Below are 14,865 nucleotides of genomic sequence, written 5' to 3'. Positions count from 1 at the left end.
TGGATTATCGTGCCATGAAAAGAGGGGAAAAAAACAGATGCTGGTTTGAAAGTTGAAAGTCAAAAGCATGTTACCTCACGTCGAGTGCCAGCAGTACAAGTTCAACATTAAATCTGAATATTGAACATGGATGGATAATTGATATGGATCTTTTTGTGCCTTTTATTGAGTTGTAAATTCTGTTTCACCGTAACATTTACCTTTTGGATGACAGCACAAAGACAGAGAGGAGGAGAGAGGGAGAGAAAGGGAGACAGCAGAAGCGACAAGATGGAGAAAAAAAAAGAAATTTGATAGAGTGGTTACATGGCACCATAGTTGTAACATCTGGTGGAGAGTCCCAGATTTTAAGCACTATGGATGTGTCCCCAAGAAAGATGGTTTAAAAGAGGAGGGAAAGAAGCCATCTATGTCCACTGTGAATGACCATCTTTGAACAGAGGCGGTGGTTTACGACACCAACTGTCTGCCATCTATAATCCAGTTTTGAGATCCCTTCCCAGACACCTTAATTCCCACTCACATTCTGGGCCATTTGACCTCAATAAATCACATCATAGGATTGGACTGGTTTCACAATGGGTTCACCCGAAACTTTGGCTGATTGTGAATCACAGCCGTTTTCCCTCCTTGGTTTGTGTGATTAGGCAGAGGATCAATGACCATGACCCTCTTGGGGACACTCCCAAAGGCCTAAAATATGGGACTCTCCACCAATTGCTCTTAGAACTGAAGAAGCTTCTCAGATGAGAGGTGAAACCTCTTCAAGGAAACTTAAAGCAGTCCTCATGTTTTAATTTCCAAGCTCCTTAGATTACACTTGTTGCAACATCTTCAGAATAAGACTCAGAATCGGAATACTTTATAAATCTTGTGGCACAAAGTTGTATTGCATACCTAGTTTGACTCTAGTTTGAGGCCCTGAGTTGTAAAGGAGATGAAATTCTGGCCTTTCAGAGATGCAGTAAATGTTCTGCTTTGTTTCCAGAAACTTGCAGCCTAATGTTAAAAAAGAGCGGATACAGTGGGGAAACACTGTTTTAACAAAACAGTGGAGATTTTGTTAAAGATTTAAAATGAGAAAAAAATCTAAAATAATAAAATAAATTACAAACTGTATAAGTATCTTTGTTCTTTTTTTTTTGCATCAACCTTAGATGAAGATAAAAATATTTTAGAATGATTTCTTTATGTTTCTGTATGTTTTAGATAACAGAACAACTTTTCTCAGAATTCATACTGAACACAAACACTGGACAAAAGTAGACCTCAGCTTCAACATTTTATTTTGTCCCTGACCTCCAACCAGTCGCAGCAGACTGCCACCCCTCTCTGGGCCTTGTTGTGCTGGAGGTTTCTTTCTGTTATAAAAGAGACTTCTTCCTTCCCACTGTCGCCAAGTGCTTGCTCACAGGGAGTCATCTGATTGTTGTGGTTTGGTGCTTTATAAATACAACTGAACTTAACAGAACTTCACATTTCATGTAATGTGTGTTATTGTACTATCAAACTATGAGTACTGTTGGAGTAATGACCCTGGTGTCCTTAATGATAAAAAGACAAATGTTGTTTATTTTGAGAGCTGAATTTTTGTGGTTCTGAATATCATGACAATATGCTCCTCTCACTTTACCTTGACACCCGACCGTTTCAACATTCACTTCGGAAATTAGTCAGACCTCTGTCACATTTAGCTCACACCATCCAGTTGATCAGTTTGTGATTATTTTATTATTGAAGGCAAAATTAAGAGTGAATCAGAAAAAAATATTTAAGGCAATCAGTTTTAAATCAGTTTTACATTTAGAATAAAGGCCAAATATATCTAGACACCACAGACCAAGTTGACATGTCTTGAATAAATCTGATATGCATGTAAAATCAGTACCTGTCATTATATTTTTGACCATACGTTGCACTGGATATTGATTGATCTTTTTGATTAATAATTGATTCATTACACAATTTATTTAAAGATAATAGACGCTGATAGTATTTGATGTCAGTGATTTCCTCCATTCAGCAGCATTCAGCTTTCATCTGCAACTGAAAGAAAATTTTATTTCAGTTTCAATACCGAACTACAGTGTTTTAGAAAAGAATCAGTGTTTTTTCCTGAGCCACCTAAAAGCACGGTGTCTAAGAGCAGATTCACATTTTCCTCTCAATGTTGAATGTGCTTAACTTTTTGCTGTTATAAATGCTAAAATTAAAGAGCAGGAAAAAAAACAAATCTGAATTACTTACAGTGACAGCTGTAAGCCACCTCCAGGTACTTGTAGGTGCCATAACATGGGTCTCCAAACACAGAGCCGCTCACTTTGACAGTACAGCTGCTTTTCCCGTTACAGCTGTGGATTCAGGCAAAAGTGAGTTGGCAGAGGCCAACTATATGTTGTGAAGAGAAGATATAAGGTTGAAGAAAGAGAGTCGGCAACTGTACCTCTCGGCTACTTTGTTTATTTGCTTTGAGCATTGGACATTTTGGAGCTGAGAGGCTGGACGATTGAAAGAGCATGTAGTTGCATCATGACGTCCGTAATCAGCTCTGCGAATAAGTAAAACCTGTCCTTCATCTGATGAAGAGCAAACATTAAAGATTTAAACACGTATTTAACTTTAACTTCATTTGTATCTTTATCAGATGAATCCAGAGACACACAAAGAAAGAGGAACTGTGCTCTCACCGCACTGAAGGTTTGCCAGAGAATCGTCACATGTCACACTGTGGACTGACAAAGTGACAACAAGGAACATTAGAAACATGGACATTCACAGATTTGACTGAATATTAGTTTCTTATTACAGATGTAATTTACTGGCTGGGAAGCAGGCGTAGGTGGTGTCCACGTATTTGTAAATGCCGTAGCACGGATCAGAAGTATGGAAGAGGACTGTATTTATTTCACATACCTTCTGACCATCACATCTGCAGGGAGACAAAGGTGGGTTAAAGTGATCAATTAATGATTGATATAAAGTGCTCAGATTTGTGTACCTGCTCTTGACAACCTTCAGGGCGCCATCCTGGGAACATTGTGTATTTTTAAGCTGTTCTGCAGGTCTCCCCACACTGCAGGTTTCTGCATCTGTCCTTCCGAACAGAACTGATTGCACAATGATCACCCCATTCTCTGTTTTACAGAAAGCATGGGAAAGAAAGTTCAAAAGGAGGAACTCATGAGAAATGCATAAGGTGTGCAGCACAAGAGGAAAACCCAAGGCTCTTTATGTTTTTCAATAATCAGAGAATGCCTTCATTTCTGTAGATCTGGGGTATTACATTGAATCTGAAAGATCATATGAGTCACAAGCATAAACTGTAGTTTCACTAAATAAAGCACAAAAAGAACTGAAACCTTAACAGGTTATCCTCCTCAGCAAAGTGTTTACTGAGGTCAGAGATCTGCAGGGGGTAAGCTAATTATCTTACAGACATAGAATCAGACTTCTGTTTACAACCAGAGAAGCCGTCTCCTGCTGGAAATGAGAAAGAATTGAGATTACCTCACAACTGGGTTTATATTTGAGTGATAGCAAAGAGCTATAAAAAACCTTAAACATAGAGATTATTTTCATGTTACCACAGCTCAGGCGTTGTACATTGTCGGGGCTGTCACAGGTGATCACCCTCTCTGTTGACACTGGGAAGTGGGCTAAAGGACCAGTTCTAGGAAAGCCTGAAATGGAAAATAACTCCATAATTAGTAAGTCTTGGATAAATGAAGCATACTACAGTAGGGCCTTTATTCATCTGTTTGCTCCTAAAGCAAATATGAACGAATATAAAATATAGCACCGCTATAGCGCTTTGGAACGGGCGAGGTGCCCACGGCAGCACCTGCTGCTGTTTGAGAGTAAGAGCGATACGCGCTTTCAAGTCAAAAAGTCGTCATAAATAAGTCTCCAATAACACCAGAAAAAGTCGCCAGATTTGTCTCTAGTCGCTTTTTAGAAAAAAAGTCGCTCAGTTGCTCGTTAAATATAACGTCCCACACCCAGACAGTAAATGCTTTTTATTATGTGTGATAAACAGGATATTAAGGCAATTGGTCAAAAGTTGGAGGAAAGTCACAGTTCTCCTCACTTGGCTGAGATCCAGCACACATCTCTTCCGCTGCAACTTTCTCGGCATCACCTTATTGTAGATGCCGCTTCACCCATTACCATGGCAACCACCTCTTACCTTCTTGCATAGGAATGCATAGGTCTATACCAGGGGTCGGCAACCCTGGTATAGACAACCCAGTCGTGGCACGCGAAGGGTTAACTGATGGCACGACCATAGCTGGACTGGCCATCGGGCATACTGGGCATTTGCTCAGTGGGCCGATGGTGATTTTCCATTTTTATGGACCGATGATTTTTTTTTTGTAACGGTATAAATAATGAAAGGTGGTGGATTGGCCAGATGCTGGCCGGTGTGTGAAAATAACTCAGTTGTTTGGTGGCGGATATGGCGGGGCTTCCACAGATTCAGTAACATTACCAAGTGGTGGAGACCAGCAGGTGGATGAGAGAAAGGGGAGGCAGGAGGAGGAGAGACCGAAGCGGCTGCTGGTCCGAGTGTCAGGTGAACTGAACTACAGGTAAGAAGTTATGACCTGCAGTCTATCTGGGTCAGATATAAACCAAGTTTAGGTGGAGTTTATTTTTGTTGTGCTGACTTTTTACAGTCAGTTACAATAACTCGTACTGCATGCTAGCTAGCATACAGCTGGGTGGGTGCTATGATGTTACTGATAGTGAACTTTATTTTATTCATGAGGTTAGTTAGTAGAGTTGCCAACCGTCCCGTAAAAAGACGGAATCGTCCCGTATTCAGAGAAAATATTACGCGTATTGAGGTGAAAAGGAACACAGTTTGTCCCGTACTTCAGCTAGGATGAAGCACGTTTTATTTTCTGATCAAACCAGAAAGCTTTAATGAGCAGCTAGATTTGTCTCGCATTAACTGGCTGAGTTAATGCCAGTTAATGCAACATCGAAGCAGCTGGAATCCACAGCTGTGTGTGTTCATGGAGCTTGCATTTTCACCTGCTGGACATCACTATCTGACAAGTTTAACTGTCTTCAGAACATTGCAGAGGCCAGTATTTGGCTCTACATATCTATGTGAACAGATTTTCTCTCACATGAAGAGTGCAGTCTGAATGCTGGACACTCGGAGACCTGTGTCTCTGAGTGAGAGACCAGAGATTAGAATGTATTAACAAACATGCCATATTGGCCCAGTTTATTTTTCTTATCATTGTTGTGAGGAGACCATGAATAGCATTTGCATTTTCTGTTGTACAGTTCATTTGCTGTTATGGAGTTCTTGTTATGGATAAAAAGTGTCTTTTTTATTTTTTTTTGTTTCAAAATACTTGATAACTATTTGCTGATAGCTGCAAACATCTCCGAACAAATATAATTCTATAAAGTGGTTCTATATATTGTGTAACTGTTAATATAGAGCGTTATTAAATTTATTGCTAATGCAATCATATGGCACACTGACTTCTGAGGAAATTTTAGATGGCACACGTCATCAGAAAGGTTGCCTATACCCCTGGTCTATACCCAACACCATAACAGCACCTGATATATGGCCTTGTCTTGTGGGTACCACAACCCCATCCACATTCTTGTGAAGGGGGCTGAGTCTGTTAGTATCAGAGTGAATCCTATTCTACAAACTATTCTATTATTCTACTAACTATTCTACAATACACTGTGTGCAGTAAAGAATAAAATGTGTGATGCTAATTGTGAGATATTAACCTTAAAGGTAAAATAAATAAAAATACAATAAAAAATAAATAAATAAAATAAATCCCAACAGTATCAGTGTTCTTCTTGAATGAATTCTGAGTAAGTCTCATGTGTAATGTAAATGGCTGAGCATGATGCAGGTGAATCAGAAGTAACTTATGGTAGCGACAATGGGGACGTGTCCCTACCGTTTTAATGACTACCAAAAGCTACTACCACTAATTTAACATCAGTTTCACAGGGAACTATTATTGGTTACTGAAATGTTCCTATCACTCAAGACCTCAATAAATCAAATAGAGTTTCCAGAGTTTAACTAAAGGATTAATCCCTAATGGTAATGGGACTAAAAACCTATCAGAGGTTCTTGTTGTTAGTGGCTTATCACATTCAAGTATTCACACAGCACAAAATTCACCATACTGTACATAAAGCATAACCAATTTGCAAATCCAGGGTACCTCTTTGGAAGAAACTTGGAGTATGAAGGAGTCTTAGGGCCACATCAAAAAGAAAAATATTATTGTTCATTTTGAGAGAAAAGAAGAAATACAATGAACAGATATAAGGATAGCAATGGATACAGCCCCATGCAGTAAAGAGGGTGGATGTTGTATCACAGACACAGTAAGTGCTGAGCATTTGCAATTTAATTTTGAAATTTTGACTGTAATCTCAAAGTGAACAATATTACTTTTTATGTGGTCGTAACACTCCATCGTACTTGAGTGAAAGCACAGAACAATGGGTTTAAATGACTAGTGTGGCTAAAGTATTGGGATAAAAGAAAGGCACATTTGGATAAACAATTGCTGAACATTTAACAATTACCTGAAGTCATGAGTACACATGTTGCTGCAAGCACTGAAACACAAAAAAGAAACCTCAGTGTTAGATGGTGCATGAACTACAGCTGATTTATTCATTTATCTTCTGTATTAAGTTAACAGTGTTTCAGATGGACTTTAATTTACCTCAAAACACAAATGACAATAAAGAAAACCCAAAGAAAAAATGGATGTTAAATACACCACTTACTGATCAAACAAAAATCATATAAATGATACATTAAGAACAACCTTTTGGGTGGAAAGATTTTTTTGTACTCACACAGTGTGCTGCTGAGTCTGGAGGACAGCATGGTGTTAGAGCTGGTTTCAGTGAAGAGCTGAGCCGATGGTGCAGCAAACCAGGGACCTGATTTATTTATACTGTTTGACTAAGGCAAGATGCCAAATTATTTCTCGTGATGTGCAACATCCTGAAACAGGAAACAGGATTTCACCTTAGATAAACGCCAAAGACAAACAGAATACACAAACTCAAAAAAGATACATATCTGATGGAAAATTTCGTATCCTGTGACTGCCTGCTGGCTCCTCACGCACCTCGTCCACCACCTCCGGTTGCCAAGGTGCCCCACGCAGCTCCTCCACCTCTTTCCCACTGCTCGGATACACCGGTGTTGATGGCATCAGTGGTGTCGACCCGGGCCGGAGCAGTGCCGCCAGCCTCCGAGTCTTCACCCTCGCCTGGTCCAGCTTCAGACTCATCCTCGCCTGCAGCGGCTTCATCATCCTCGCCTGCAGCAGCCTTTGCTTCTGCCTCTGCGTTGCCTGGTCCAGCTTTGGCTTCAGCTTTGCCGTCGCCTGGTCCAGCTTCAGCTCCAGCTTCAGCTCCAGCTTCAGCTTCGCCCGGTCCAGCTTCAGCTTCAGCTTCGCCCGGTCCAGCTTCAGCCTCTGCTTCGCCTGGTCCAGCTTCGGCTTCTGCTTCAGCTTCAGCCTTGCCTGGTCCAGCTTCAGCTTCTGCTTCAGCTTCAGCATCGCCTGGTCCAGCTTCGGCTTCGGCTTCTGCTTCAGCTTCAGCTTCTGCTTCAGCTTCAGCTTCAGCTTCAGCTTCAGCTTCAGCGTCGCCTGGTCCAGCCTCCGTGTCTTCGCCTTCAACGTCGCCTGGTTCAGCCTTGTCTGGGTCTGCTGTTAACCGGCCACTTTCCAGGCTATTGGTCGGGCGCCATGGCCGTCGTGGGTGGTCCCCAGACCCACTTCGCCTGAGTCGCCGCCACTGCCTTCTGCACGGCTGGCCCCCGGACCAGTGTTATCGCCGCCGCTGCCTTCCGCACGGTCGGCCCCCTGAACTGTTTCCACATCGCCGCCGTTGCCGTCCGCACGGTCGGCCCCCTGAACTGCCTGCTTGTCGCCGCCGTTGCCGTCCACATGGTTGGCCCTCGGGCTCCTGTGTTTTCGGCCCCCTGAAGTGTTCTGTTTTGGACTTTGTTTTCTTGAGCCCCAGTGTGTTTCTTTTTTTGTCTTCTTTTGGTTTTGGACTCGTGTTCTGTTTTGTGACCTTCTAGTGCTCCTGTTTTGTTTTGCTCCGAGTGTTTCCCTCCTGTTTCCCATCCTCTGATTACTGGTGTGTGTATTTATAGTGTGTGTTCACCCGTCTGTGTTGTTCCCCTCGGTCTCCCTGCGTCTCTCCGTCCGTCTCTCCGTCCGTCTCTTTGTGTATTTCCTCGTACCTCCCTGCATCTTGGTTTCTGGTTAGTTCTGTTAGTTTTTCCAGTTTAGGTTTTCTTAGTTCATGCTCACCCTCGCCATTTCCGTTTGTATCCACTTTTGTTCAATAAATACTCACCTGCACCAGAGCTGCTGCATTTTGGGTCCTTTCTACAAACTCCACACGTCTGCCACACCGGACGTGGCGCTTCCAACACTTCTTTTAGAGTGTGATATTTATTTATAATGATATGATTTCAACTACCTACTTTTCCTCAAAATAGTAAATATTTTAAAAACAAACAAATCTGTAATCAAATTCAACTTTATTATCATTTCTGCACTAGGCCATGCCTCACCTCTGGTAAAACATTTCCTGCAAATCCTTCCCTACCATTTTGAATAAACCTGCTAACAAAACACCAAAACCAGTCACATAACATCCTTCAGAATTACTATGATGCATTTTCGTGATACTGACTAATCGAAAACAATTCCCTATATTTAATGCAAAAAGTGGGAATGTTAATGAAACTTCTTTGTTTTGGATCTCACTTGGCTGTCTGTTTGTCCTGCAGCAGCCACTGTATGATCATTTTGAAGGTTCCAGTCGCTTGTGCTGTTGTACTGTATCAGGTTTACTGGGCGACATTTTTTTTTGTCTATTATCTACCCATGTATGTCTGTGAGAGCAGGTTAAACAACAGAACCATTGGTCTGCATGTGCAGTTTAGCTGGTTTATAATGGTTATATTTTTATATTGGTAGGACAAACTCTTTATGAACCCATCAAACATGTCAATGCCAGTTTATTTCAACATGCACAACAGTAGCAGCAATCACAGAAATCACGTCCAAAGATGTTAAGATGGAGGAAGACAGGACGAAAGAAGTGCTTCTAATAACTGGTTGTTATTAGGTAATAACTGGTTGACAGGTGTGACAACTGTCAGTGGTTTCTTTATCATGTCACATGAGGGGAGGCCTCTAGAAGGTTATCATTTCAAGTATAGGGGCCATGTGCAGGTATGAAAGGGATGGTCTGTTGGCTTTTTCTTTCTTCTACACCCGCCATCACAAAGACATTACTTCCTCTGATAATAATTGTTTTACAATGCTTCCAAGATTTAATTGAATACGTGATCTATCTGGTCTTAATTGCTTTACTTAATTCAAAGGGGCGATCGTGGCTCAAGAGTTGGCAGTTCGTCTTGTAATCAGAAGGTTGCTGGTTCGAGCCCCGGCTCGGACAGTCTAAGTTGTTGTGTCCTTGGGCAAGCCACTTCACCCACTGGTGATGGCCAGAGGGGCCGATGGCGCGATATGGCAGCCTGGCTTCTGTCTGTCTGCCCCAGGGCAGTTGTGGCTACAACTGTAGCTTGACACACACCAGTGTGTGAATGTGAGAGTGAATGAATAGTGGAATTGTAAAGTGCTTTGAGGGCCTCAAAAAGCTCTATACAAATGCAATCCATTGTTATTAATTTGGGGTTTAAATGTGGGAAATCTTCCAAAGCATTTTTTGAAGGTTAAACTTTACTCTCTTCTGTTCTGTTCAGGCAGTCCTTCTCTATCTGATGAATGCAGTGCTCTGTGCAAAGTCTGGAGAAAGCAACTCTTTAGTGTCTGACTATGCACATAAACACTTTTGGGATATTTTATGTAACAATGGTTATTAAACTTCATTATTTTTTCCTGGTTATTTCATGACTAAAAATGCATTTCAAGTTTCAGTATAAAAAAAACTCATATTACAACCCAGGTGTTTTTTCTTTTGTAGAAAATGTGGGGCACAGTCAAGAACCCTATTTAGTTACATTTATTTATGTACATTTAGAGGATAAATGCAGAACAACCTTTGCTGGCCACTGGCTTTGTTAGCAAGCACATCACTCATGTACCTTAAAAGATAACACTGCTGACAGAACAAATATTGAAACCGCCGTGAGTAAACATTCTTTAAAACAATGGGTGATAATTTTCAGACAGTAAAAACAAGGAACCAGTTGTTTGGATTGTGCCTAAAAATCTTCATAGAACTAATTCAGTCACAAAGCAGCAACGTGATGCTGTAACATCACAAAATCAGACAGCATTGGAGGTGTTCGAGGAACAGCTTCAACAGAAGTACTAAAGGAAACAAAAAGAAGCCCGAAGATACATTTAAAATGAAATAAAACATTTATACAGGCAATTCAAGGTCATTGAGTCATCACAGACAAACACTTCCTGTTTGTACAGTCTGTACAAGCATACTGTGCAAATATCTGTGCTTCTATTCTGTGAAATGACACTCACCAGCTTTCTTGGAGAACGTATCCTTGTCACCAAACAAAAGATCAGTTTAAACCCAAAGACAAACTGCTGTTTCTGTTATTGTGGTCATTAGTAATCTAGTGTACAACTTGGAAATGATCTGCCATTATAAAAGGCACACATGTGTGCACAAACACACATCTGTAACAACACTGCTGAACTTGTCAGACTTTAACAAGTCTGATGAGCTCAAACCTGTTGCATCACTCGTACAGAGATCAGATGAAATAAATATATTAAAAAAAAAAAAAATTCCCCACTCGCCCCTGCGGGCGGTCAATCCTTCGAGCTCGGGTCCTCTACCAGAGGCCTGGGAGCTTGAGGGTCCTGCGCAGTATCTTAGCTGTTCCCAGGACTGCGCTCTTCTGGACAGAGATCTCCAATGTTGTTCCCGGGATCTGCTGGAGCCACTCGCCAAGTTTGGGAGTCACCGCACCTAGTGCTCCGATTACCACTGGGACCACCATCACCTTCACCTTCCACATCTTCTCGAGCTCTTCTCTGAGCCCTTGGTATTTCTTGAGCTTCTCGTGTTCCTTCCTCCTGATGTTGCTGTCATTCGGAACCGCTACATCGATCACTATGGCCGTCTTCTTCTGTTTGTCTACCACCACAATGTCCGGTTGGTTAGCCACCACCATGTATATATATATACTAGGGGTGCAACGATACACAAAATTCACGGTTCGGTTCGGTTCGATACTTTGGTGTCACGATTCGATATTTTTTCAATACAAAAAAAATGTTCATGCCTTTTTAATTTGTCATTTATTAAAATTATAAATATATATTTTAACTCAAAAGTACAGTTTTTAAATTTAATGTTGCTGAAACAAAAGTAATTAAAAAAATAAATATATCTCAGGGCTCTCAAAATTTCAAAATCCCTGGTAGCCCTTCGGGCAGGGACTCTTCAGTTTTTGGTAGCCCAAAATAAATGTAAGTAGCCCGAATAAAAAAGAGAGCAATTTTTTGATTGATGTTTTGTTTCCTTTACAATATTATACATTAAAGTATAATATTGTAAAGGAAACAAAACATTAATCAAAAAATTGTTGAAAACAAATTACAACATTGTATAAAAATTACAATCATCAACTCAAATACTTGGTTCTAATTGAACAGAAATTTCTATGAACTTGTAAGAACTGTGTAGGACATGAATCAGTCTGTGTCAGATCCTGAATTTGAAATTTCCACTGAAGTCACGGGTCAGAGGTAAGTGGAACCAAGATCTAGGCCATTTGCTTTTTGAAGTTTGCAAAGACTGATAAATTTTGCCAGTGGTAGTTCACTCTTTGCAACATAGTACGCTGTTCTAAACAGATTTTTCAGGTTTATTTTTAGTATGTTATTTGCAATTGGTGTTTGTTCTGGGAAAGATATTGCAGACTGAGCAATAATGCATTTCTTGCATTTCTCATGGGTTCTAATGGGGGCCTTTCTTAAAATGACTGGTCCCAGTAACAAAGGCGCTTGTCGACTCAGAAATCGAGAGAAAACCAACAACACACCCGGCAGAACATTATGTTATTTACACGGGTGCACATAAGTGGTCCGCATGTGGCATTCACTGTCAAAATAAAAGACGCGCACCAGATAAGAAGTTGCAACACGCGTTTGCATACAAATAAAAGGCACCGTTTTTGTCCACTAGAGTGGGATTTTCACGGCACATTCCGCACCACATCTCTGTGCGTTCATCATTTGTTTGAAGCCAGCTCACCTCCTGCAACCACTCTTCCGAGAATACGTGCTTCTTTTGTGGTTCGGACTCCTTCTGACATTTGTTTGGAGGTGGAGGAACACCAAAGTTATTGCTTAAGGGAGCTTGCTTCTTCGACATCTTTAAGAGTTCTAAACAAATGTCTGTCCTCCTCCAGAAAATCTTATGTGTGCAAACACACTTTGCAACTTCATATCTTGTGCGCGTTTTTTTTTTTTTTTTTTGACAGCGAATGCGCACCTGCGGACCACTTATGTGCAGCCCCGGTTATATAGCTCGTCATATTGCAGCCACAGAAATTCTTTTGTCCATGGAACCATAAAGCTGCACTTTCTTTTTGCCTTATAGTCTGATTTGTCATAACTTTTCCGTTTTGTGGTAAGCTCTTCTTTGGCTGTCACTTCTTCACCCTGACCTGTCTTATTTGGCTCAGCATAACTAAGATATATATCCTGCTGCTTTTACACACGCACTATACGAGCTAAATTACCGGGGCTGCACATAAGTGGTCCGCAGGTGCGCATTCGCTGTCAAAATAAAAAACACGCACAAGGGTTAGGGTTAAATTTAAAAACTGTACTTTTGAGTTAAAATATATATTTATAATTTTAATAAATGACAAATTAAAAAGACATGAACATTTTTTTTTGTATCGAAAATATATCGAACTGTGACACCAAATTATCGAACCGAACCGAACCGTGAATTTTGTGTATCGTTGCACCCCTAATATATATATATATATATATATATATATATATATATATATATATATATATATATATATATATATATATATATATATATATATATATAGAGTGCTTGTAGTCACAGACAATGCAAAGAGGAGTGTGGATATTTCCCTGCACTGGACATTCTCCCCTGGTTTCCCCGGAGCCCCTCTTCCCCTGCTGTACTGTTTATATGTATATATTTCACCTGGTTTTCCTCTGTAAATAAACCCCCTTTTACTTTCAACCAGCTTTAAGTCTTGCAATTAAGTCCTTCACCTAACCAACCTTGACAGTAACATTGTCACGGTCATGATCAGGTCATGTAGAGAGGTAAGTAAGGACCCAAGTACAGGCACTGACTTTTCTGAGAGTGAGCTTTTACTTGCAGTTGGTGATAAACAAACAAAACAAAGCTAACAGAACCTATACTGAGAAAAGCTAGAAATAACAAATTAACCTGAGGACGGTGAGCTGAGGCAAGGAACAGGAAACATGGGGAAACGGGCAGGGAACACAGCTGACACTAATCAGATGAAATGAGAATACACTGACATAAGACAAAGACCTTCAATGTAAAACAGGAAACACACCGACTGACCTCAAGACAGAGACTGGGGAGACATGGCGTGTCCAAATTCAGGGTCTGCATCCTTGGAGGACGCGGCCTTCGCGGTCTATGTACGTCAAAGGCCGAGAGGGCCAAAAGTGCGAGGCTTGTGAAATGGCAACCATGATACTCACCGCTGGAAATGTTTCATACAGCATTGTTTGACAGAAATGAAGGAGAAAATGTTTTTGTTCATCTGTTTGTATGAGCTTTGTTTGAAAAGTATCCGAGGCTGAGACATGATTGTTGGGCTTAATTTCTGTACTGAACAGTCATTTTAAGATTAGCCAATAAATAACAATCAGCTAATTTTGTTAATGAAGCTAAAGTCATCTCACTTTGGTAATGTAAATATAATATGGCCAATATTACAGTTATTATTATATTAATCATTATTAGTTATTACAGCAGTGAACTCTAGCTTCAGTAAAGTTGCAGTTATTTATATTTATATAGTTATTATGTTGGCATTACTAAATTTGGCTCAATGTTTACATATATGTGTAAAAAGAAAATGTACGAGCTGTGATAACTGTTTCTGATAAAATGAAGAGTAGACTGATATATGAAATATTCCTTTATTGGGTGTGAAAATCAGACCATGTCATAACTGCTTTAAGTCATACAGAATAGATATCAGAGCCTTAAACAGGCTGACATCTGCTAAATGGGTCAAACTGGGCAGAAAGTATACAAACACAGAACATCCTTATAGAATATGATGTAACACTATAGATCAACTTACCTCAGAATATATAAAGCATATAAACAATTACAGCAATATGATGCAACAAACACAGCAGTGCTACTAATCCAAAATACTCAAAGCTTCATAGAACTCAAACAAACATGGACATTTATTTTTAGGTCCATTCTGCTGCTGACACATACTTTAAGTTTCTGAATATTACACTTGTTGCTGCCTTTCATAGTGTGTAACTTGAAGGCCCTGAGTACTTTCTCCCACACTGAAAACACTTGGATGATAAAATTATTTGAACATTACCACTGCAGTCTGTTCAGAGTAAAACATACATTTGTTTTTGAGAGTAAAGGTCTGACAGCTGCTGCTTGAATCAGCAGTGAGAAAACATGGAAGCTGTAGTTGGACTGTTGTTGATGATGTATGGAGTTTCTCATGGTGAGCTGTTCAACTTTTCCTGCATTAATACTTCATTTTAAAATCAAAAACATGTTTTGCAGCCACAGGATCCAGTACAATCAGCGAAATAA

General features: G+C 40.3%; 1 protein-coding gene across 1 annotated transcript; it reads right to left on the bottom strand.

The window, feature by feature from the left end:
- Positions 1-1,712: 1,712 nt before the first annotated feature.
- Positions 1,713-6,982, bottom strand: LOC113029444 (L-rhamnose-binding lectin CSL2-like). The gene is made up of 9 exons (XM_026180300.2): positions 6,868-6,982; positions 6,589-6,621; positions 3,585-3,680; positions 2,999-3,134; positions 2,820-2,929; positions 2,688-2,732; positions 2,444-2,576; positions 2,248-2,351; positions 1,713-2,046 (listed from the first exon to the last, which is right to left on the bottom strand). The coding sequence occupies exons 1-9, from the start codon at positions 6,896-6,898 to the stop codon at positions 2,030-2,032; spliced, it is 705 nt and encodes a 234-aa protein (XP_026036085.2). The 5' UTR covers positions 6,899-6,982; the 3' UTR covers positions 1,713-2,029.
- Positions 6,983-14,865: the final 7,883 nt, after the last annotated feature.

This window comes from Astatotilapia calliptera, chromosome 2 (genome assembly GCF_964374335.1).
Source record: "Astatotilapia calliptera chromosome 2, fAstCal68.1, whole genome shotgun sequence".
In the NCBI taxonomy this organism is placed as follows: domain Eukaryota; kingdom Metazoa; phylum Chordata; class Actinopteri; order Cichliformes; family Cichlidae; genus Astatotilapia; species Astatotilapia calliptera.
This window is presented reverse-complemented; position numbering and strand designations above follow the sequence as displayed.